Source organism: Mirounga angustirostris, unplaced genomic scaffold (genome assembly GCF_029215605.1).
Source record: "Mirounga angustirostris isolate CCGP_5_RB_7025 unplaced genomic scaffold, mMirAng1.0.hap1 SCAF_5, whole genome shotgun sequence".
NCBI classification, from domain to species: domain Eukaryota; kingdom Metazoa; phylum Chordata; class Mammalia; order Carnivora; family Phocidae; genus Mirounga; species Mirounga angustirostris.
The window spans coordinates 84,136,948-84,162,572 of NW_026991713.1; the positions used below are offsets into that span (position 1 = coordinate 84,136,948).

At 36.1% G+C, this 25,625-nt stretch overlaps 2 protein-coding genes across 5 annotated transcripts in view; one reads left to right on the forward strand and one right to left on the reverse strand.

The window, feature by feature from the left end:
* Positions 1 to 1,644: 1,644 nt before the first annotated feature.
* Positions 1,645 to 13,284, reverse strand: GOLT1B (golgi transport 1B). Of its 2 annotated transcripts, XM_064591506.1 has the most exons (6): positions 13,125 to 13,284; positions 12,686 to 12,799; positions 7,375 to 7,466; positions 5,160 to 5,338; positions 4,142 to 4,223; positions 1,645 to 2,241 (listed from the first exon to the last, which is right to left on the reverse strand). In XM_064591506.1, exons 1-6 carry the CDS (start codon positions 13,147 to 13,149, stop codon positions 2,203 to 2,205), a joined length of 531 nt encoding a protein of 176 aa, XP_064447576.1. In that variant the 5' UTR covers positions 13,150 to 13,284; the 3' UTR covers positions 1,645 to 2,202. The 2 variants fall into 2 exon arrangements, with proteins under 2 accessions (XP_064447576.1, XP_045729734.1); XM_045873778.3 differs by lacking the exon at positions 12,686 to 12,799 and having other exon boundaries at positions 13,125 to 13,282.
* Positions 13,285 to 13,396: 112 nt separating this feature from the next.
* Positions 13,397 to 25,625, forward strand: part of RECQL (RecQ like helicase) — a 53,452-nt gene continuing 41,223 nt past the window's right edge. The window contains exons 1-2 of one of the 3 annotated variants that reach the window (XM_064591505.1): positions 13,397 to 13,509; positions 20,838 to 20,880. In XM_064591505.1, coding sequence (XP_064447575.1) covers positions 20,865 to 20,880 — 16 coding nt within the window. In that variant the 5' untranslated portion in view covers positions 13,397 to 13,509; positions 20,838 to 20,864. The remainder of the gene's footprint in view (positions 13,510 to 20,837; positions 20,881 to 25,625) is intronic. The other 2 variants (XM_045873779.3, XM_054507158.2) reach the window with 2 other exon arrangements.

The following is a 25,625-nucleotide window of genomic DNA, read 5'->3' on the forward strand; positions in this document are numbered from 1 at the left end:
AAGGCTAAGTAGTATTAGACCTTTTGCTCCATCTTTATAGCAATAATCAAAGTACATTTTTGTCACAAAGACAGAAGGCTAATTTTGGAAAGAAACAATATAATGTACAGTGCTTTCTGTCAGAAGACTAATATGTTTAAAAATAGAGCCTCATCAGTGGTTCTGAGAAGAAATATACAATGCTGCCAAGCAGTCCCAAACTCACATTTGAAATTAACTGTGGACTCTGAAAACTGAAAACTGCTCCAGCCTCTCAATCTTACTAAGGACTGGGAGATCATCAAATCCTTTACACAACTTCTAATAACGCTTCTGAAGTAAGATTTTGAAAAAGAGATCTGTTACAGTGCAAAGAACATTTTGATAGAAATTCATGTCTACAAAGGAGTTAAATAATACAGATGTTCCTTACATTAACAGATACAGTTCTTGTTCTAAAAAGATAGAATTATCTAGCCACTGAAAATAATATGGATCAGTCAAAAATATGTATAAGAGTCCTACAGGGCAACTTGTATAAGTCGATCCCCAAAATATGTATATATTTGACACTCTCCAAATGAGGATATTACTTTTTTGAAGAACATTAGACACAACACTAGGTCTCTTATTATTCCATGAACTATTGAGGTAGGAGTCTCAGTTTGTCAATATCATCTAGTTTCACAGATTATGTCATAAGTCAAATGCCAGTACCAAAAGACAATAATCCACAAGACTGAACCATTAAACTATATACCAAGTCTTTCCTTCTTTAGACAAGCAAGGATGGGAGTTCTCTGTGCATTGAGATTTAACTAAAAATAACATAAGCTGTGATATATTTTGTAGACATGTTTGTAAATAAAAATCACAAATTTCAGTTATGATTTTGTGCATTAAAAAGCTTTGCAACTGTTAAAAAAAAGTAAATAGTGCAATCATCAGTGGTAAAACAAACAGTACTATGGCTGTTGACATATATTCTTACCTCTACCAAAAAAGCTGCCACCTTGGAAAACTACTAATGAAGAAACGACCCCTGTTTCTTCCTGTCAGTCAAGCATCAATGGTAGAAAAAAAACATTTTTTTAGTGTCGTGTTTTTAAGAAACTATAGCCCATTTAATTACAGTAAACTACCTTTAGCATGTGAATTCAGATATTTTCTCCATGAACTCAAGATGAAGAGTGATCTTATGAAGCATTCATCATGCATTTTTATGTTAGGAAAAAAGCTAAAAATAAAGGAAAACTCAGCTTTCATGAAAAGCCCTTAACAAATATAAGTTTAACCTTTTAACATGTTACATTTCAAACATTATCAATAGTTATTTAATTTATGAAAAGCAAAATGATAAAATCACTACTAAAATTAAAAAAAAAGAAAAAAAAAAAAAAGAAAAACTACACCATGACGGAAAAATCCATTTGGTTTGCATCGTTTGGTATCTTAAATAAAAGACTATTCAATGAAACAAGGCATGTAACAGACTACTTCATGGTTTTTGTTAGATGCTTACATATAACAAAGGATACAGATAATTAGGTCAGATTCTCAAGAAGTATGAGTAGTTCCGGAGTGTTTAGTTATAAAGAATGACCTTTGCATAACTGACAGTGAATATCTAGTTCAGATTTTCATCCGGCTTTAAAATATTAAGAATCAGAAGAACCACAAATGTTTTATTTTAACCATATGTTCACAAAAAAAAAAGTGATTCATACATCAAAACTGGGTTTTCCTTGGTTTTAATACATTAAATGACATAATCCAATCTAACTCAGGCATCACTTTCAGACACACAGTGCAACTGGAAATACTTTTGCCATTCCAGTGGATATTTCTAAAAAGGAAAGACCTACGGGTGCTCCTGCGCCTTCAAAATAAGAAGAAAAGAAACAGGCCCCACAGTTCTCCAAGGATGGCTGTGTTTTGCACGTTGTGGATAAACAATAAAAATCACCTTCAAGAGTTTCAATAAGTATTGTAACATAGATTCATCTCCTTTAGTTTGCTTGCTGACTTCTTAGATCACTTGATTAGAAGCCTGTTCTCATTGCCTCTTTGTTAACTGCTATTGGTACTTTGTAGACTATACGTTTTAAACTTCTGTAAAGAACATTACAAGCTATTTCATGTAATTTAATTTTGTGCTGAATATTCTTCAAAGGATTTTATAAATAATACAATATTTTAAATGAGTCTTCAATTCACTTGTTGTTATACCATATTGTTGCTTTCTCCAACTTTATCTACAAACTGCAAGGAGAAGAAAAACAGGTAATTAGAAGAAAGCCCAGATCTTTATAAAAACATTGTATCAACATTTTAAGTGTTGATTAAAAACCCAGCTTTATAAGATTTGTGGAAATTTAAGGTGTGACTGACAATGGTTAATCCAGTCCTACTCACCACAATCTCTTAACACATAAATGTGTATAAAAAAATGTTCTTTGTTAAGGTTGTTTTTGCATGACATGTTATGCATATGACTTTAAGGGTACAACACGAGAAATGCAACACGATGAATAAAACAATCGGACAAAATGAAGTTAACACTGCTAGCTTAACAAAAAAATAAAAAAATAAATAAAAAACTGAAATGTCAGCCATTCATGCATCAATGAACCCAATAAGGTATTTCAACTGACCATTACTGAGGATCTCTTCTGGGCCTATGTAGTCTTTGAACAAACAGATTGAACTCCATTAAGTTCAGTAATTAACAGCTATTGACTAAAAATACTTTAAATGTGTATTCTGGACTTCAGACTGAAAGTGGCATGGGCATTAAAAATAGATGTAATGAGGTGAGCATAAATTTATAGGTACTGAATATAAATTTTCACACACATTAATGTAAGTTGTTATTCACTTTGGCTAGTCTACCCCAAACGTAAAGCAATTGGGCCTTCTTCAGCATTCCAGATGGTGATGCAAATATTGAAACAAAATCATTAGTGGAGATATATTAAAAGTTATATAACCCAAGTAGTCATAATACTATCAAAATCTAGCAATCATTTAACCCTTCCTTTCATTTCACTACTCACATTTTTACTGAACCATTTATTATAATGAAGTAATAATCATAGGAAACAATTTACAGCACTGGGTGTCCACTTATGCAAATACTGAAGAACCCTTAAATTAAGGACGTGAATAATGATTACACAACTGTATAACTAGAAGTTTCGATAAATTCAAAAGCCATTCTAAGTAAAAACAACATTGACTACAGTATGAGTTTGGAGATTAATGTAAATGAAATCTGAACATAACCCTCTATAAGCCCACATTCCAACATTTTATATTATTATAAATAGATGAATGGCATGCCAAAACTAAAAGCTGCTTTGAAAGTACCATAGGCTCATTAGGATTTTAAGGTAAATTTACGTGGAAAGAAAGCACAACATTCTCTCTCCAAAGGTAACTTCAAACATCTAGGTTGTCTAGGTGGTAAAATTCTGAGTGTAAAATTGACTTGAGGTTGGAAATGAGATTTTGTCTTACAGCAAAACCCATTCTTCAGTGGGTAAGCCATCCTTTAGCTCTCTGAGAAACCAGTAAATGCTATGGATTATCTCTCTATAAACATCTACAAATGTCTGTAAACAACTTTAGGAAGTTGATCGCCCATGTTGGAGGAACAGATTTGATGAGATCATTCAAATTGTGGAGAGAGCTGGGAACAGAATTTTATCATCTGACTTCCACTATAATCGTGCTTGATTTAATTATCTTAATGCATGCTATTTGGTGATACAGTCTAAGAAAGAAAATATTATTAGATATAATGATGTCCTTTTTACATAACGGCTTCTAAAATTAGAAATCATATAAAAGTTAATTGAAAAGGGTCTTGAACTCTCAAAGAGAAAGGTAGCATAGCATATCAATCTGAGTTACATTTAAAAAAAATCGAGAATATTAAAAATGGATATAATGAAATAAAATTTCAGGTTTTTTACAGTTAGCAATGATTATTTTCTCTGGTATTCATGGTAACCATGATCTATGGTGATGTAATAATTTATATCATAATAAAAAACATCAATTAATCAGGTATCAATTACTTGTATTTCTAGAGGTAAAGAACACAAAAAGTATTATTTTGATGGTTTAAAAATTTTATTTCTAATACATGATAACTTACTGATCTAATTCCAGGTAAATTCAAGAGGGATCCAAGGACTGGCACTCTTCTAATAAAGCCAATGACCACAGGAAAGAAGCCCCTAGGAAGAAGGAAAAAAGGTTCTCAGAACTTACAGATTCTTTATTACCAAAATCAATTGCTAACCAGGTAAAAAGAAAGGATCCACTTAAAATTTTGAATGTTTTAGAGACTTTAAATTTCAAATGTTACCTTTAGTGGTAATGTTTCTTACCTCTCCCCGGATATGATCTCTTTCTTAATTATACTCCTATTGTATTGTGCTTATACATCTATAACACATTACTACTATATCCTGCTGGTATCTTTATAGTCTGTTTCCCATATCAGAAATGAGAGATTCTCTAAAGCAGATTTGACACTTAATTCAGTTTTATGTCTCCCGTGAATAACAACACAGTGTTTGGCAGACAGAAGATAAAGGATATACATTTTTTGAATAAATAATTAAACCAACCTTATTTAAAGGTATTTTCTCACATAGAATACTATTGTTTATTCACTTAGTAACTAGCATTTGTAAAATATTGACTGGTCAAAATCTACCATAGTGTGTTCAGTACAAAATTTTCTAATGACTGTATATACTAAAAGAATTGTCATCAAGTGGCAGTAACTATGCAGTATCAGGTTCTATGAATTAAAATGCTATATGTATGTATGTATCACTGTTTAGTTGCTAAAAATAACAGACAAAGTGCCTTAAATGCAAAGTGCCTTAAATAGAAAGACAGTGCCTTAAAATCCCAATAAAACCTACTGCATTGAAAATACAAGATAATGACCTTATTGGCAATCATCTATATTTAATAAACATTTTTATAGTTGACTGAATTAAAGAGATTCAATAAAAGATTCAATGCAAACAAAAATCCGCTTGAGAAAATTATGGTGTTTGTACTCATGCTGATGCAAATATCTGGGTTTTTATAATAGTTAATTATTTGACATACTGGTTTATTGAAAGAGAAAAAGTACAATAAAATAATTGCCTTACCTGAACAAGAGAAAGAATCCATAAATTTCAAAGATCATGCCTATCAAAGGCCAACCAATAAGGACTACAAATACTCCACCCAGGAAAAATCCTGTAGCTTTCATTTTATGTTTTTGGAAGAAGAATCTGAATGTTCTTTCTAAACCAATGACAAAAGCCAAGCCAGCCACAAATAAAACCTAGAAGAGAAAGAAAATGCGAGATAGAAAAAGTAGTTAAACATACTGCATAGATTTGAAAAGCAAGGTCAAAGCTAAATATAATAAAAAGCAGTACATCTGTCTCTTAGTGGGGGCAACTGGCTGAAGGAAACTATGAAGCATGCCAAGAGGCAGAATCAAGGAGTGGGCTAAGCATGCAAAAGTTGGAGCTGGATTCCACTCTTCTCAGTCCTCTTCTATCTTTTTTTTTTTTTTTTTTAAAGATTTTATTTATTTGACAGAGAGAGACACAGCGAGAGAAGGAACACAAGCAGGGGGAGCACGAGAGGGAGAAGCAGGCTTCCCGCGGAGCAAGGAGCCTGATGCAGGGCTCGATCCCAGGACCCTGGGATCACGACCTGAGCTGAAGGCAGACGCTTAACGACTGAGCCACCCAGGCGCCCCGAGTCCTCTTCTATCTTGATTAAATGGAGAAAAAGAGAACCAAAGAAAGATCAGATGTTACCAATGGGCATGCACATATGCAGTGGTTCTCCCAGGTAAGCAAGATGGAGAGAGCTTTAGTTAAACAGGGGAGGGGCCAGGCAAAAGAGGAAGGCTGCCCATAAACACGTCACCCGAAAGTACTGCTGGTTCTGCACACTTCACCACAGGCTATAGGAGTGCCTATGGGTGGGAGAAATACTGACATGGCCAAGATGATAGAAGAAACCATGCAAAGCCAGGAAGAGGATTCTAGTCTTACTAATCCCAGAATCTCTGGTGGCAGCAGAAATAAAAATAAAGCCATATGTTCTCAAATATACATATATTTTGTATGTTTCCAGATAGTGAGCCAGAAATGGTCATTGATTAAAAGCTTGCTTTCCCCCCAGGTTTTATTCCCAATATCTTGCCTTTCTTTGTAACTATCTTTAATGAAAAATTTTTCACACAAGTATTGATTGAGCCTAATGGTTAAGCTTCATATTCTCAGATAGCAATGCTACTTATTTATTAATTAAAATACCAATTTTGAGGGTGCCTGGGTGGCTCGGTGGGTTGGGCATCTGCCTTTGGCTCAGGTCATGATCCCAGAGTCTTGGGATCAAGCCCTGTCTCAGGCTCCCTGCTCAGCCGGGAGTCTGCTTGGCCCCTCTCCCTCTGCCCTGCTCGTACGTGCTCTCTCTCTCTCTCAAGTAAATAAATAAATAAATAAAATCTTTAAAAAAAAAAATACCAATTCTGAATAGTTTTGTTAACCTTTATATTTTCTAATTTCCAATTAAAAGCTCTATGGTAATATACATTTCAAATATATTTAATATTATTCAGTAACTTTGTTGTCTTCTTAAAAGGGTTATGATTTATTTCTAGAACTCTTGCACAACCTTCACACATGGACAACAAAGTACACATTCCAAATAAACAACACATATACCTTTCTCAGCAAGCTGACTGTTAATATACAGGCATATTAAGAGGTTTAAATGGTTTTTAAAAATCTGTTTATTTTATGCTATTGAACCAAATGTTTCAAGTCATATGTTTTAAGTCAAACATATTAATAAATTTACCAAGACATGGGGACTACCAAGTCATCTATTTTGAACTCCTATCTAAAGGCAGCCTTGATTTAATCTATTGTGTATTACATATCAAACACTCAACAGTCACTCAAAAACCTCTTTAAGTGTTTACCTGTTACTTAAACAGGTTTTTTTTTTTTAATTTTTTAAAAGATTTTATTTCTGTGACAGAAAGAGAGCGAGCAAAAGCAGGAGGAGAAGCAGAGGGAGAGGGAGAAGCAGGCTTCTCACTGAGCAGGGAGCCCCCGATGATGCGGGCTCGATCCCAGGAACCTGATATCGTGACCTGAGTGGAAGGCAGGTGCTTAATCAACTGAGCCACCCAGGCCTAAACAGGTTTTATTTCTGATGTAAACAGAGAAGATAATAGGAATCTTTACATGAGTAACAGTGAATTATTTCCCCCCGATTTAATAGCAGGCAATAATTCATTTGTAATTAACGTTTCCTTATGAATTTAGTTAAAATATATGTTGAAAAACTTACATTTCCAATAGCCAGTAGTGCTTTGTCAAAAAAGAGAATCATCCCAAAGAACAGGAAAAACACTCCAAATCCTGTTAATCCCATTCCAATTTCTGCAATATAAGTTATATAGTTAAGGGTAAAGAAAAATAAAAGTTACATTAAGATCCCGGTAAACTAAGTAAGAAAATTTTTCAGTTTTTCTTTTGGCTGATATAAGAAAATAGGTCCCCAACATTGCAGATTAATTTTATGACATTTATTAAGATCTATAATAAATTAAACTAACATCAGCAAATAACTTCAAAATTTAAAATATAAATGGAAATCTCTAATCCTTATATGAGAGATAGCACTTCTCATAAACATATGCATGATAGAGGAAGATAATCAGGATTTTAAACCTTTGATTATGTATTTTTTCCCTCCCAAGGACGCCTCTGGCATCAGACATAAATATATGGTTTTCTTTTACTATTTATCTCCTTTCATATCCTAGGACTATTATTTATATGCACAACATCTAGAGTTACTTCTTTCTCCTCTTAAATTAATTCCTTCTTTAACCCAGTGGATATGCTACCATAGGTCAGCACAATATACTTCACTCGATGATACACTGCTTCTCACAAGGGCAATATTTTGAGAATCATCTTGTCTCCTCAAAAGTTAATTTTCAAGAGGTTAGTCATCACTTTTAACTTCTTGATGATATGAATTTATCTTCTATAAATTATCTAAACCATGAATCCATTCACACACTTAGTGTCTAAGTCCTAATATCAGCTCTCCAAAAGTTTCAAAGAACAGTTTTACTTAATATTTTAATATGCTGGGGTTTTACTCTTTTCATTCAAAAACAAAGAACAGTTGATCAACTCCTAGATGCCAGCATCTCTTGTAGGTACCGAGTGTACGGTGGTGAATGAAGTGTAAGCATTGAAGTTTATGTTCATCCTTATATAAAACTCATAATTTTATTACCTTTACATTCTCTTGGTCTTATCTTTTTAGTCTGAGGATTCTTAACTTCTGTTAGTGCTAAAAGCATAAGCCACTAAGTCACCTCTTTGATTATTTTAGTTTTGCTTTCAGGAAATACTTACCAATCCTTATTTTACCCAGATACATACTATCTGCATGAAATAATGAAACAAGAGCAGAAACAACCATATTTTTGGAAACCCAATTCTAAATACACTATTAATGATTTCTGATCTGTTACTTAACTTTTTGGCCTCGGCTCCAGAAAGCCAAAACCTAGGTCACAGCTACTTAAAAAAAAATTTTAAGCCTTGTAAAATGTTCTGATGAGTTGAAAACTTCTATCATATATTTTTCTACATCTCCCACCTCCTCAATTTACAGTTAACTATTGCCTTCCATTCCAACTACCTTTTTCCCCAAAGTTAGTCTAAAAGAATTCAGGTCCTGGCATATAAATATACATTAGTGTATTCCACAGACACAAAATCCTATGAAAATGTGAGGCTAATACTTTCATCCCTTAAGAGACTTGACCAAAATAACTGTTTAGCTGTCAGACATAATTTCCTAGAGGAAAGTATGGACAAAAGAACAAGCAAAATTCCATTGTATAACTACTTAGTAGTTAGGATTTAGTCACTGGCAGTTGAGTGATTTGAATATGACTAATTTCTACCTTTTCATAAATTATCCTAATGATTACATAAAAATTTTGAGTTTTTTTTCAAGATTTTATTTATTCGAGAGAGAGATAGCGCGGGTGGGTGGAGAGGAGGAGGGAGAGGGAGAGCAAAGAATCTCAAGCAGGCGCCGTGCTGACTGGGGAGCCGGAAGAAGGGCTCAATCTTATGACCCTGAGATCATGACCTGAGCTGAAATCAAGAGTTGGACTGGCCACCCAGGCGCCCCCAAAATTTTGAGATGTTTGTTCATCAGAAGGAAATTATATGGAAGTACACCTACTATGTACTGAGAATTTGCCATGAATTATCCATTATGGGGTGCTTTACATACCTTATATAACTTAATCCTTCCCATACTACTGCAAGCTAGGTGTGATTACATCCTTTTAGAGATGGAGGAAATTGAGGTTTAGAGAAACGACTTTGCTTAGAGTCACACTTCTGGTTAAGCATTTGAACTCAGTCCCTGTGCTTAACTATTACATCATATTGCTTTCTACAGGATTTTTTTTTTTTCAGGTTAAATATGTTTGATTAAATGAAACTCAAGGACACTGGAGCATACTGAACTTCTGGGGGAAGTATCTTTAGGATCAAGTTTAATGGGTTAGCATCAAGTTTAATGGGTTAGTTTCTCATCTAACAACTAAGTAGGTGTTAGTAGAAGTATTAAAAATTGACTGCAGTGAAAAAAGACAGTATCTGGATATGGTTTCACATTCACTGAAATGTTTAACCAAACTGTGAGGTGAAAAGTAGCACCAGCCTAATATTTCACAGACTCAAGAGATTCGTAACTTACCCTTGCTCACAGAATCAGCAAATGTATGTATGTGTGTGCGGTGGAGGGGGGGCCCACAGGCGGTTGGGCAAGAAGAGTGGTGGTTGTGGGGAGTCAGGCTAGAATTCAAACTCAGTTTTTGGACTCCGCAACTTACAACTGTAACATGGGCACCAAAACATTTGGACTATTTCATCCAGTGTAAACCTAGGAGGAGACAGTTGCCTGTAACATATTTGCCAGAACTGGCACTGGCATGATGTTGCCAACTATTTCCCGGCCTAAGTGGGCCAAAAGTCTCTCACTGGCCTCACTGTGTCCTTTCTCATCTCCCGAATTCCCATCTTCCCTGTGCCTAAGCATTCATAAGCCCTCTGGTTAATAAAGCCCTACACAGAGCTGCCCGCTCACCACCGGAATCATACCCAGTAAAATAAATTTATCTTTCTCTGGTGCAACTATCCAATTTGCATTCCTCTTGCCTACGTATGTGGGTTTTTTTTTTTTTTTCAAAGAACAATCTGATAAAAGCAGTTCAATAAAATTTGTCTAAAATGAAAAAAAAAACTTTTTGTGGAAATTTTACAAGGAAAGATGCTTAATCCAATAGCAATCACTATTAGCATTTTGATATCTTAGTTGAAAATTTTAATATTAGTTTTCTCTCTCCTACTGTACCTTTTAAAAAACAGAAAATTTCATAATAAAGAACTCAACGGAATATCAACCAAGTTGAACAACTCAACTGAACATCATGGTAGGATTTCAGGCAATGTGACATAATGAAGTAAAGATCTAGAGGCAGCATGGGAATTACCCTACTCTGTTCCCCTCAATAAATCTTGTGTTTTTATGGAGGGGGGTGGGGAGAGTGCTATTATAGAACCCCTTAAAACAATCATGAATTGCTTTTTTATTCTGTTCAGTGCTTGGTCACCCTCTCCCAGAATCAGAATCCCAGAATAATCTTGGCAAATCACTTGAATGATGGCCAATTTCTGTAGTTAAACACACACACAAACACCATTTGAAATCCAAAGAGCTTTTGTTTCACTAACCATTTTGTGTTCCAATCCACTGTCCTACCTAAAACATTTGGCAAATGAGCAATGAAGAATATAATTTCATCTTCTTCATCAGTTTAATGAAGGAGAATGATCCCTATTCTGCCCATATTCCAACTCAATTCCCTTGTTCTGCATTTTGGAAGAATGTAAATCAGGCACTTGTCCCTATAAGAAGTCTTCAATAGAAGAAAATCTCTATGCAAAGGATAAATAGTTCAGATTTTTAATCTATGTAATAATTAGACTTAGATAGAAAGGAGAAGTAATAATCCTTCACAGTTAGAAAAGCTGTGTAGAGATTAAGTACTTTCTCTAATTAGTAGAATTAGAAACAAATTCTAGCAATTTAGGTATACAATTCTAATTTTTTTGGACAACCTAATTTTAAGTTTGGGATTCAATCAAGAGGAACAGAACACTATCACAAAGACAAGAGACTCTGAATATCCTACACAATCTCTCAAAAAAAAAATCAATGCATAATTCTGAAGGATAAATTATCTACTGTTGTATCTATTCTTGCTATGAAAGAACTACATCATTCTAAGACAGAACTCAAATAAAATTTATATCCAGTTTTCTTAGTAGGGTACAGTGAACACAAAAGTTTCTGAGCCAGCAGACCTGGGATCAAGCCCTCTTTCTGTCACTTTCTTTATAACCACACATTGAGTTTCTTTCGAGCCTCTTTTAATTTATAAAAGAGATATACTTCTCCCTGCCTTATAGGGCTCTTATAAAAATTCAGTGCAATTATTTATATGAAGGTACTTGGTGAAATGAAAGAAGATGCCTTTATACAATTGCTAGTTTCTATTATAACAGTTAAAAAAAAAAAAAAAAGGACTTTATGTGTCTTCTGATCAGAACAGGCCAATAGACCAAAATGGGTACCCTTCCTGGGCCAGTGCAGGTGGCTCCAAGGTGCAGACCCATCCAACCACAGGAAGAAGAGCCTGATTGGGGTGGTAGTGTATACAGAAGACCTTAGAAGTTCTGTCAAGTTCAAGTCAGCCATGACTTCAAACCTTAAGACTCCACTTTAAAATAGGGCACTTAAAATGAAATTCTATTTTTTTTTTTTTAGATTTTTTTTTTTTTTTAATTCATGAGAGACAGAGCGAGAGAGAAAGGCAGAGGGAGAAACAGGCTCCCAAGGAGCAGGGAGCCCGATGCGGGACTCGATCCCAGGACCCTGAGATCATGACCTGAGCCGAAGGCAGACGCTTAACCATCTGAGCCACCCAGGCGCCCAAAATGAAATTCTATTTTTAACAGACTGTTTAGTTCTTAAAATCTTGAAAATCAAAGTAAGTGAAGCAGAATAAGAAACGAAGATCATAGCGGATAAAGCAAAGTGAGACAAAAAGACTATCATGACCATTAAAAGATAGGACCCACAGGGTTGGGCAGATATGTAAATACGAATATGATTAAGGTTGACAAAAGGGTAAAAAAAGTAGGAGTGTTATAATGAAAGAGAAAAGGAAACAGATAGCAATGCTAACCTGAGACATAAGCTAGGCCTGGAGAACTCTGTGGTAGGCAGAAAGAGATGCTAAAATAATAAAACAGGCCACAAAGCACATTATACAATATTAAGGAAAGAAATCGTTTAACTGAACACAAGGTGGCTTTTTACTCCTGCGGAAACATTAGGTGGTAGAAAAGTGAAGTTTCAAAGAATCTTTGGAAGGTCATTTCCAGAGGTGGCACAAAGGCGAAATATTCAAAATATTTAAGTGTAAGCATATTTAAAAAACCCAGAAAACAAAAAACCCCCCAAAACCTGTAATAGATGACACTTAAAATACCGCTTCCCAAACAACCGGCCAGTAACTTGTAGAGGACCCCAAGTTTGTCATGTGCACAAACATCCCCAAGGGTGAACCACGGGCACCGCGCATCAAACTTTCTCTTGTGGCCACCTGCAGGAACAAAGCGCCCTTCTTACTGTGAGTGGGAGCGGCGAGCCCCTGGCGCAAGACAGACACTCAGCAAAGACTTCCCCCTCCCCAGATCGGGCGTCTCCCCAGATCCCACTGACCCTCGTCCCAATCCAGGTCTGCCACTGCAAATCCAGCTCCCGCCCCCTCAAGGCAGCCCTCCGCGCGCCGCATCCCTAGCTCAGTCCCGCAGGCCGCCGCCCCCAACGCGGAGCTTCATTCATTGACCCGGACAGAGGGGCGGGCGAGATGAGCTGGAGCAACAGTGTGCGAGGATCCAGGTGGGGATCCCGGGGCGAGTGCTTACTCTGGGTGTCTGTTAAGGAGATCATGGCTGCAGTAGTGAGGGCAGCGGCGACAGCACCTCGGGGCGCCCAGGGTGTGAAGCAAAGTCGGGAGAAAAGCAGCCGGGAAACAGCCCAGGGGAGAGCCGCCACGTCTTCCGGAAACACGCAGCGGCCCCTACCCCAGGTTCAAGACCGCTTCCCATTGGCTAATCCAGCCCCCAATATCAACCAGTCACCCGTAGTCTTGTTCGGTGACGCACATCGTGGCCACACCCCTTCACCAATTAGAGAAGGGTGTTACTTGCAATTGGTTGAGGAGACTTAACCGGAAGGGCGGATGCTCGCGGCTGGAGAAAAAGGAAAGACTGGTGGCGGGAAGTTTTCATTGGCGAGCGGCTGGAAAGTGTAAGTAGTTGTCTCGATGGCCGGCGCTCCGAGGTCAGAGAGAGAGGCGGCTGGGCTGGGCTGGGGTGAAGGGGTTCTTTAACCCCCTGGGGAGAGGTTCTGGGGTAAATCTGCTTTGAAAGGCTAATGTTTTCTTCTCCTTCCTGAGGGTGAGGCCGGCCTATCGCGGATCACTTCCGTTCACCAGTATATCGGCAGGAGAGAACCGGGCGTTAATCGTCGCCCATCTCTGATGGAGCTTGGTCCTTTAGGGCCCGTCGGACTGCCTACCCCTCTCTTTTATCTCCAGCCTTTTCTATGCAGGAAGCTTGGTTACCAGAGTCTGTAGATAGGCAGTCACCATCGGGGGACGCATAAGCATAGTGGAGGGTAGTATTACATTGCTGTTGTTTTCTAAACGCAGGTGGTGGGGAGAGGGGGACGTGTGTCTGATTTAGCCTGTGGTACCTCAGTGGCATGTACTCCAGTGGGAATGACTGGCTGTGACTTCGTGGAATATTTACTGTGGGTGCTGTCAAAGGTTCAGAAATAGCAGAGGTAAAACCAGTGAATCACTGAAGTAGTAGTTTAAAAGTAAAAGTTTATTGTGCACACACCAAAGAGACAACTGTGGCACCAGGAGCATTCAAGCCAAAACGGGAATGAGGCTTTTGGTATTTTTACAAAGCGACTTAGGTAGTAAGAAGTCTGTGATTATTTTTTCTTCACGGTGATTAGAATATTAATATTTTCTTAAGTGACAGGTAATTGGTTAGTGGTTACTTCATATCAACCTTGGGAAACAGTTTAAGTTTTGCTTATGATTTCTGGAGGCATAAAAAGGAAATTATCTGAGTCAAGTTAGTCTCACAAAATAAGCTCATTTGAGCTTTGTTTGACTAAACTGATTTTGTCTGCTCAGGGAGTTTTCAAGACCGATTTGCTTTTTATTTTAACAATTACCCCCTTTTGGTTATTCTGATCAGTGTAGTATTATTTTCAGTTTCCTCTGTTGAGGTACTCAGGCTGAAGAATCACATTTTTGCTGTTGCTATTAGTTGAGTCATCAGGCTCAGGCCCTGTAGTCACCTTCTTCATCATTTATGTTGTCGATTTCATCCAGTTTTCTGATCCTGATGGGTACCATTTGGCCTGAGTGGCTGCTGACAGGTCTTTAAAACCTTGAGAGTGTGCAGCGCATTAGAGAGGTAAATATGATTTAAGGAGAACAATAGCCAAGGACTGAAAAATTCCCAGAGGAGATTCCCAGATGCCAACATTTAACCAACTAAATAAATCAACTGGGTTTCAATTTTTTAAAAGGTATTTACATAGGCATAACATGATGTATTAACAATCACATCTTCATGATGACTTAGGCCTGGATGAAGGCGAGGATGTTTTATTTTAGGAGGCAGGTAGCAGGTGAATTTCCACCTAAATTCGGCCTCTGTATGGTGTGAGAGGTATAGACAGTCAGATAATTTAATGAGAAATATTTCTGTGGAAACAAAAGAAAAACAAAGATTAATATTCGAGAAAATTATAAACTCAGTGTCTTGAGTTTAGCGAGAAGCCATTTGAGAAAATTTCTAGATGTGTTCAAATTATCTTCAGAAGGAGTGAGGGCAAGAGTGACAATCTGACAGATTCTCCTGGTTTGCAGTTTGAATATCTCTGGTGATCTCTCTGAGCATAGGCACATTGTCCTCACATGAGCTCTTTTGGTGGTTTCTCTGAAGCTTATATCCAGTTGTCCAGCTTTAGCTTGCATGGCTTTGAGAAAAGGGCCATTTTATTTTGATATTGATTCCAAGTCAGAAGAGTGGAAGGAAATTGGAAATGTTTGGAGAGTTCTGGAGAGTTTGGAGAGTTCTAGCCAAATGTTGGAGGAAACTAGAAGAATTCAGGATCTGGTCCAGTTTATAAGTAGAAAATAAAACCTTAAGGACAGTTAACAGCAGTAGAATCTGATATCCAGAAAGGTGTATTACTGAAACATAGTTTTTCTCTATAAACATCCCATTTCTATCAAGATAACTACTGTTAGACTAATTTGTTTGCAAATTGAATCTAGTTTCAATAAATTTGGCCTGATTATTTACATAAGTGCAGCAAAAATAGTGATCATATAAACCTTCGTGGAACTTTTCATAAAGAATCTTGAAAAGATTCATTCTTCTGCATGTGGCTGTCCAGTTTTTGCAATACCATTTGTTGAAGAGACTGTCTTTTTTCCATTGGACATACTTTCCTGCTTTGTTGAAGATTAGTTGACCATAGAGTTGAGGGTCCATTTCTGGGTTCTCTATTCTGTTCCATTGATCTATGTGTCTGTTTTTGTGCCAGTACCATGAGAGACCAAGAGAGACTGTGGACTCTGAGAAACAAACTGATAGATATTTATTTATTTATTTATTTATTTATTTATTTATTTATTTATTTATTTATTTTAAACTGAGGATTTTAGAGGGGAAGGGGGTGGGAGGATGGGTTAGTCCGGTGATGGTATTAAGGAGGGCACATATTGAATGGAGCACTGGGTGTTATACACAAACAAGGAATCATGGAACGCTACATCAAAAACTAATGATGTAATGTATGGTGATTAACATAACATAATAAAATTAAATTAAAAAAGAATCTTAAGAGGAAAAAAAAGAATCTTAGATTGACCTTTTCAAGGCTCTTTGGGCTAAGCAGCCAAGCTAAGAATTGTCTAATTGTGTCCTATTACAAGGAGATCAGATTGAGGTTATATAAATACATATATTGTCATGAAAAATAAGAATAATAAGAGTTTCTAAATTCTGGCGGGATCAAGTAGGGAGAAAAAGATAAATGTTTCACCTGTTGATTACAAAAGTAGGTTTTACTGAATTGTAAGCTATAGATAGCTTAAAAGAGAGGAGAAATGGAGCCTTGTAAATCTGGAAAACAAAACATTGAAGAACCATCAATGTTTTAAGTGAAGTCATAAAAAATTATAATCATCTTCATTAGTTCATTGAGTCTCCTGTAATTCTTGTTCTGCTTCATCTTGGATTAATAACTTTATGAATCAGTTTTCCACTAGACTTTTAAACATTCTTACCCAGTTCAGTGTTAGGATTTTAAAATTAACAGAAACCTGTACTTGTCAGAGTCTTTTTCCATGAATCTCTTTGGAGATGAAGCACTTTTGTAGGAATAGTTTTACAAAAACTTAACTTAAATCCATTTGAGTCTTAGCTAGACCACACATAAAATTCCTTTCTCGATTCCTTTTCCATAAGCCTTCTACAACTTTTTTTTTTTTTTTTTTACAGATTTTATTTATTTATTTATTTGAGAGAGAGAGCACGGGAGAGCATGAACAGGAGGGAGGGGTAGAGGGAGGAGAAGCAGACTGCCCAATGAGCAGGGAGCCCGATGTGGGCCTGGATCCCAGGACCCTGGGATCACGACCTGAGCTGAACGCAGATGCTTAACTGACTGAGGCACCCAGGCGTCCTCTACAATTTTTTATATCCATCCAGTTTTTATTTCATCTTTTTCCTCTCTCATTCTGGAATTATCATTTTACTTACAGACAAAATTACTTTCCTTATTCCTTTACCAAAACAACAACAAAACCCATATTCTTCATATCTTTCCTTGTCCAAAAAACATGTTCTATTTTCTTCAACTACTTTTCATATACATTGTTTTCTTTCATCCTTATTATTTCTAGTAGCTTTAATTACATATATTAGAATTCTTAACTCTTATAATCTTTAGTTCCTAGTAAAAACCAAGAAGTAAGCAATTGTGGACTGGCAAATTTATAAATACACAGTTACAAAAACTTTTTAGAGACATACATTTTTTTATCGTTTTTTAATGTGGCAAAGGACATAGTTATTAATAGACCCAAGTATCTTTTATCTCTGTAAAAATTAAAAAGCCAAAAGTTGGGGTTGTTCTGATGAATCCTAGGCTACTAAAGTCTGAGTGACTCTTTAAAGGCTGTATAAGCAAGCCAGGGTAGGGTAAAAATGTTGGGAGGTGCTAATAGAATATAGTGATTTCTGATAAATGAAAGGATAATTGGCATAGCTTGAATTTATTCAGAGAGTTTTGCTAGAAGATGAAGAACTAGATTTAGGTTACCTTGTAGCAGATGATGCAAATGGAAGTAGAAATTATATGCAAACAATGAATCATGGAACACTACATCAAAAACTGAAAATGTAATGTATGGTGATTAACATAACATAATAAAAAATAGAAAAAAGAAATTAAACATAAATAAGAACCTTGCATAGTAGTACAAGGGAGATGCTTAATAAAAACCATTCATTCTAATGATAGATTTGAGTTCTCAGGTAGATTTGAGTCAGTGTAGTAGTACTGATAGATAACCATGACAGGAATCCATTCAAAGAGCAAACTTAAATGGGTTTAAATGGCATTTCCAAAACACCAATTTACCGAGGTCAATTTTAGTTGGCACCCAGACATGATAAAAAGTATATTGAATCATATAGCAATAATTGTTTCCTTTTTAACTTTTTTTTAATCCTTATTAGCTTCAGGGAAAAATTATTAGTTGAGGTTGTATGTCTTTAGTAATTCTTTTATACCTGCTAATGATTCATTTTAACAAAAAGAGCAATCCCCAAGCTCCAGACCCCAGCAGGCAAAAATATCATTGGTTTATGTTTATTACAGTTATAGATGTGGTTATGTTTTACTTCCAGCAGGTGACAGGTTTTTTGTTTTTTTTGTTTTTTTTCCATTTTTGGTAGTAATGTATAGTTTTATTTCAGTATAAGTTTAAATAAAATTAGTTTCCTTAAATAAAATATTAGTAATACTATAATACTGTACAGAAAAAAAAAGCCCAAACTAGGTAAACTTATGTTTAGTATTTAATGATTCAGTATATTATCTCATTTTGACATGAGTTAGGTATTCAAGAATATTCATTATTTAGTTTAACTTGGTACAAACTTTTCTGTTATTTACATTTGTTTAAATTATTTGTTTTTAACAATTATGCTTGGATTAGACATTAAACAGCTAACCATCATACTAAATTATTTTTCTTGTTGACGGATTTTGAAGACATGCTTGCTTTTATTAAGCCAGCAAACTTAAACTAGGTTTTACTTTTCAAAGGTTATGTCAGGTCATGTGAACTTGAAAAACATTTGGGTTAGTTTTTATGTTTCTGAGGGTTTCAAGAATACTTACTTTATAAGTGCTTATTTTTCTTTAAGCCAATTAAATAAGAGCTCATTTCACATTAGTTTTGGCAATACCATCTGAATTAGAAAAATATCACACCTCTGTAATGTGCATACATAGACATACATAAATATACAGATAGATGCAAACAGATCTTACAGCTTTTGTTTTAAAAAATTTAGTCTTGAGCTGACATAATAATGCAAAACCCACTAGTTTATAAAAGAACAGTTGGATCCAAATTGTGTTTCTGGCAAATGGACTAAGTTGAGGTTACTGCTTGTATAGCAAAGTGTTTTTTTCCAGTAAAGTTTTTTTGTTTGTTTGTTTGCATGATGTAAGGATCTTTTGTTTTATTTTTTATTTTTTTGTTTTTTTAAAGATTTTTTTTATTTGATAGAGAGAGAGTGCACAAACAGGAGGAGCGGGAGAGGGAGAAGCAGGCTGTCTGCTGAGCAGGGAGCCTGATGTGGGGCTCCATGCCAGGACCCTGGGATCATGATCTGAGCCGAAGGCAGATGCTTAACCGACTGAGCCACCCAGGCGCTCCTTTAAGGATGTTTTAAAGCTCTTTTTGCAGTCATTTTGTCTTTTAGAAGTTTCTGCTTATCAATCAAAGAATGCATTCCATTGTCACTGAGAGGTTTGAAATCCTCTTGTGTCAAAGGCATAGCTCAAGATCCACTTCTCTAAGTTGAAGTTGCCCTATGGTGGCCACTACAATTCCACAAGTTCACCCATTTTCCAAAAAGGCACAAAATCCTGGTCCATAGACCAGGTGAAACCCATCTTTGCCTTTAGATTCCCTAAGAGTTCTTAACTATGAGGGACCCAGTTTTCCAAAAAGTGTTCTAAAACACAGGGAACCAACCATGTGTTTCCCTGCCCTCCTCCCTTTTGAACAGAATAGGATGATTCATCAAGAAGCTTCAACAAATAAATGTAGTATGCAAATTAAAGTCAGTTCAAGATGTAGGGAACAGAGCTCAAATATAGGAGAGACTTACCTTCAGACTAGGGTCATTGAGAAAGCATTGAACTCAGTGGACTCTATCTGTTCCATCACCATAGGGGCCTCAGAGTTGAGGGGGATGATGGGAGGGGGTATCTTCTTTGGATCCCATTTTTACACCATAAATTGTCAGAAGTTTAGAAATAACAGAAGTAAAACTAAAACCAGTGAATCATTGAAGTAGTATTGTGCACACACCAAGAAGACAGTTTGCAAACCAGGAGCGTTCAGACCAAAACATGGAAGGAAGCTCAGAGTTATGTTGTTGTAAAGCAGCTTATATAGTGAGAAGTTCCTGCCCTCAAACCTCCTCTCCTTCCACTTGCTCATGTGTGCTCTTAAATTTCAGTCATTCAGAGGTATTTAGAGTTCCTTAATTACATATCATGTGTTTCCCCCACTTCTGACCTTTTCATATTCTCTCCTGAAATCTAAACCTTCTATAGAATACCAGTTCCTCTTTTAAGATTGAACCTAAATTGTAACTCTTTAAGCAAGTATTCAGTAAAATGTTTAATGATTAATTTGAGTTTTTATGTGGATGGATTTTCCTAATGTGGGGCATTTGAATCTCTTATTTATAAGATAGGTTTTATCATCCCAATTTTAGAGATAAGGAAAGAGGCTAAGAGGAACAGGTTGTTTAACTGCTAAGATCATACAAAAATTTACTGCTAGCACTCTTTAGCTTCAAAGCTTTGCTCTTTTTTGCTAATCACTTTGTATGTGGTATATAAGTGTTACTGATGTTATACTTGTTTTTGTGATTTTTGGACACTTCTCTGAAATCTAGAGAATTCTCCATAAAAATCAGTGTGGGAATAATCACATAGTCCTTATTTTAAAAGTCACTACAATGGGGGCGCCTGCGTAGCTCGTCCGTTGAGCATCTGACTCAATCTCAGCTCAAGTCTTGATCTCAGGGTCATGAGTTCATGCCTGTGTTGGACTCCACACTGGGTGTGGAGCCTACATTAAAAAAATAATAAAGGTATAAAAGTCACTACAATATATAATTACTTTGTAACATTTTTCATGCTTAGTAGTGAAAAATTATTGTTGGTTAGGCATTATCCAGTATAGTATGGTTTAAAATATATTGCTGTGATTTTTCTTTCATTTTTAGAAAGACGTTTGGATCTCCAGTTTTAGAATGGCATCCATTTCAGGTTAGTGAAAATGATTACATTTTATAGTACATTCTGTTTTGTTTCTAATTGCATGGTCTTTGAAAAAAATTGTTTTTCTCTGTACTTTCCTCCCAGTTTTGCTGTGAACCTTAAACTGCTCTAACAGGGAAGTTTTTTTTTTTTTTTTTAAAGATTTATTTATTTATTTTGAGAGAGCGAGAATGATAGAGAGAGAGAGAGTACATGAGTGGGGGAGGGTCAGAGGGAGAAGCAGGCTCCTCGGTGAGCAGGGAGCCCGATGCAGGACTCGATCCCGGGACTCCGGGATCATGACCTGAGCCGAAGGCAGTCGCTTAACCAGCTGAGCCACCCAAGCGCCCCATAACAGGGAAGTTTTAATAAAAATAAAGAAACATAAATTATAAAAATATTTGTTTTAAAAATTCTGATTATTGAAATGATGTTTTGTGAGTTGGTTTTTTTTTTTTTTAAAGATTTTTTATCTATTTATTTGAGAGAGAGAATGAGATAGAGAGAGCATGAGAGGGGGGAGGGTCAGAGGGAGAAGCAGACTCCCTGCTGAGCAGGGAGCCCGATGCGGGACTCGATCCCGGGACCCCAGGATCATGACCTGAGCCAAAAGCAGTCGCTTAACCAACTGAGCCACCCAGGCGCCCGAGTTGTTTTTTATTGTAAAACATACATACCAAAATTGACCATTTTAACTAATTTTAAGTATACAGTTCAATGGCAGCAATTCACATTATTGTATAACCATCACCAGTATCCATCTCCAGAACTTTTTCATCATTCCAAACTGAAATTCTGTGCCCATTTTATAATAATGCCCCCTTATTTCCTTTCCACCAATTGCTGATAACACTATTCATATTCTGTTTGTATGAATTTGATTACCTCATGTAAGTGGACTCATACAATATTTGTCCTTTAGTGTCAGGCTTATTTCCCTTAGCATGATGTCTTTGAGCTTCATCCATTTGTAACATTTTTCTTTTTAAGGTTGAGTAATATTACAGTGTATATATGTATATCACCTTTTGTTTATCAGTTTGTCTGTCAGTGGACATCTGGGTTGTTTTATCTTTGGCAATTGTGAATAATGCTGCTATGAACATTGGAGTCCAAACGTGTTTGATTCTGTTTTCAGTTCTTTTGGGTATATACCTAGAAGTAGAATTGCTGAATCACATGGTATTTCTGTGTTTAATTTTTTTTAAGATTTTATTTATTTGAGAGAGAGAGAGAGCACATGAGAGGGGGGTAGGGTCAGAGGGAGAAGCAGACTCCCTGCTGAGCAGGGAGCCCAATGTGGGACTCGATCCCGGGACTCCAGGATCATGACCTGAGCCGAAGGCAGTCGCTTAACCAACTGAGCCACCCAGGCGCCCCTTTCTGTGTTTAATTTTTCAGGAACTGCCATGTTATTTTCCATATTCACTGTTCCATTTTACATTCCCACCAGCAATGCAAAAAGGGTTCTAAGAATTATAGGAACCTAAGAAATCACAAAGTAGAAAATATAAATCACTCCAAATCCCTCTACTCAAATTAATACTGTAATATATAGATGTATTATTTTTCAACAAATATTTTTAGTTTGCAAAGAGGTTTTATTATTTTTTTAATGAAGTACAATTAATATATGTTACAGGAGTACAAAGTATTCCTCAATTCTGTCCATTAATCAGAGCTTAGCATGGTAAGCGTAGTCACTGTCTGTCACCATACATCATTATAATATTAACTATATTTCAAAGCTGTATTTTTTCATCTCTGTGACTTATTTTATAGCTGAAGTTTGTATCTCTTAATCCCCTTCATCTATTTCACCATTCTCTCTACCTACCTCCCATCTGGCAACTACCAGTTTATTCTCTGTATTTAAGAGTTTTTTGTTTGTTTGCAAATTTTATTTATTTGAGAGAGAGAGGGAGGGAGAGAGCGAGCGTGCACAAGCTGTAGGGAGAGGCAGAGGGAAATGGAGAAGCAGACTCCCTGCTGAGCAGGGAGCCCAGTGTGGGGCTTGATTCCAAGACCCTGAGATCATGACCTGAGCTGAAGGCAGAGACTTAATCAACTGAGCCACTCAGGTGCCCCTGTTTGTTTTTATTATTCCACATGTAAGTTAAATCATACGGTATTTGTCTTTCTCTGACTTATTTTATTTAGCCTTGTACCTCTTAGGTACAGCTTGTTTCCATCTTGTTTCAAATAGCAAGCTCTCATTCTTTTTTTATGGCTGAGTAATATTCCATTGCATATATATACCACTCTTCTTTATCCATTTGTCGATAGATGGACACTGGATTGCTTCCGTAACTTGGCTATTTTAACTAACACTGCAACGAATATACCTTATATTTTTTTGAATTAGTATTTTCATTTTCTTTGGGTAAATACCCAGAAGTAGAATTGCTAGATTATATGGTATTTCTATTTTTAATTTTTTGAGGAACCTCCATGCTGTTTTTCACAGTAACTCTACCAATTTACATTCCCACCACAGAGTGTGAAGGATCTTTTTTCTTCACATCCTTGTCAACACTTGTTATTTCTTTGTTTTTGTTACTATTATGTCATTTGAACTGGTGTGAGGTGATATCCCATTGTGGTTTTGATTTGCATTTCCCTGATGATTAGTGATGTTGAACATCTTTTCATGTATCTTTTTGCCATCTCTATCTTTAGAAAAATGTGTTTTCAGGTATTTTGTCTATTTTTTATTGGATTGTTTGGGTTTTTGGGGTGTTGAGTTGTGTGAATTCTTTATGTATTTTGGATATTAATCCCTTATCAGATATATCATTCACACATATCTTCTATCATTTACTTTGTTTTATTGATGGTTTCCTTTTCTGTGCAAAAGCATTTTATTTTGATGTAGTCCCAATAGTTAATATTTGCATTTGTTTTCCTTGCATGAGAAGACCTAGCCTTAGATAATGTTGCTAAGGGCAGTGTCTAAGAGATTACTGTCTCTGTTTTCTTTTGGGAGTTGTATGGTATCAGGTCTCACATTTAGGTCTTTAATCCATTTTGAGTTTGTGTATTGTGTAAGAAAGTGGTCCAGTTTCATTCATTTGCATGTAGCCACTCAGTGTTTTGAACACCATTTATTGAAGAGACTATCTTTTCCCCATTGTATATTCTTGCTCCACTGACATAGATTGATCAACCAAGTAAGTGTGGGTTTATTTCTGGGGTCTCTTGTCTGTTCTATCAATCTGGTCTATTTTTGTGACAATAGCAAACTGTTTTGATTACTACAGTTGTATATCTTGAAATGTGGGATTGTCCAGCTTTGTCCTTGTGGTTCCATAATTTTAGGATTATTTGTTTTGGTTCTGTGAAAAATACTATTGGAATTTTGGTAGAAATTGCATTTGTAGGTTGCTTTGGATATTATGAACATTCGAATAATATTAATTCTTCCAATCTTGGAGCAGAAAATATCTTTCCATTTATTTGTGCTTTCTTCAATTTCTTTTAGCAATGTTCTCTAGTTTTCAGTATATAGGTCTTTCACCTTTATGGTTAAATTTATTCCTGGGTATTTTATTCTTTTTGGTGCAGTTTTAAATGGGATTGTTTTCTTAATTTATTTTTCTGCTACATTATTATTAGTGTATAGAAGTGCAACAGATTTCTGTATATTGATTTTGTATCCTGCAACTTGCCTGAGTTCATTTGTCACTTCTAATAGTGTTTTGGTTGAGTTTTTAGGGTTTTCTAGTTAGTATCATGTCACCTGCAAATAGTGACAGTTTTACTTATTCTGTACCAATTTGAATGCCATTTATCCTGGGTTTTTTTTTTTTTTAATTGATTACTGTGTCTAGGACTTTCAGTACTATGTTGAATGAAAATGGTGAGAGTGAACATCCTTGCCTTTTCTTTTTTAAAATATTTTATTTATTTGAGACAGAGAGAGACAGAGTGTGAGAGCGAGGGGAGTGGTAGAGGGAGAGGGACAAGCAGACTCCCCGCTGAGCAGGGAGCCTGATGTGGGGCTGGATCCCAGGACCCTGGGATCATGACCTGAGCTGAAGGCAGGCACTTAACCCACTGAGCCACTCAGGCACCCTGCCTTTTCTAACATTAGAGGACAAGCTCTCAGTTTTTCACCATTTGAGTATAATGTTAGTTGTGGCTTTATCTTATATGGCCTTTATTATGTTGAGGTATATTCCCTATAAATCCACTTTGTTGAGAGTTTTTATTATGAATGGATGTTGAATTTTGTCAAATACTTTTTCTGCATCTGTTGAGATAATCATATGATTTTTATCCTTCATTTTGTTAATGTGGTATATATCACGTTGGTTGATTTGTGAATATTTAACCATTCTTGAATCCCTGGAATAAGTCCCACTTGATTATGGTAAAAGACCTTTTAGTGTATTGTTGAATGTGCTTTACTAATACTTTATTCAGGACTTTTGCATCTATGTTTATCAGGGATAGTGGTCTGTAGTTTTCTTCTTTTTTGTAGTGCCTGTGTGGCTTTGGTATGAGGATAATGCCAACCCTGTAGAATGTATTTGGAAGCTTTACTTTCTCGTTTATTTTTTGGGATAGTTTGAGGAGAATAGGTATTAACTCTTCTTTAAATGCTTGGTAGAAAAAAAAATAAAAGCTTGGTAGAATTCACTTGTGAATTCATCTGGTCTTGGACTCGCCTTTATTGGTAGTGTTTTGATTACTGATTTAAATGTGTTACCTATAATTGGTCTGTTTCTATTTCTGATCATTTTGGAAGGTTG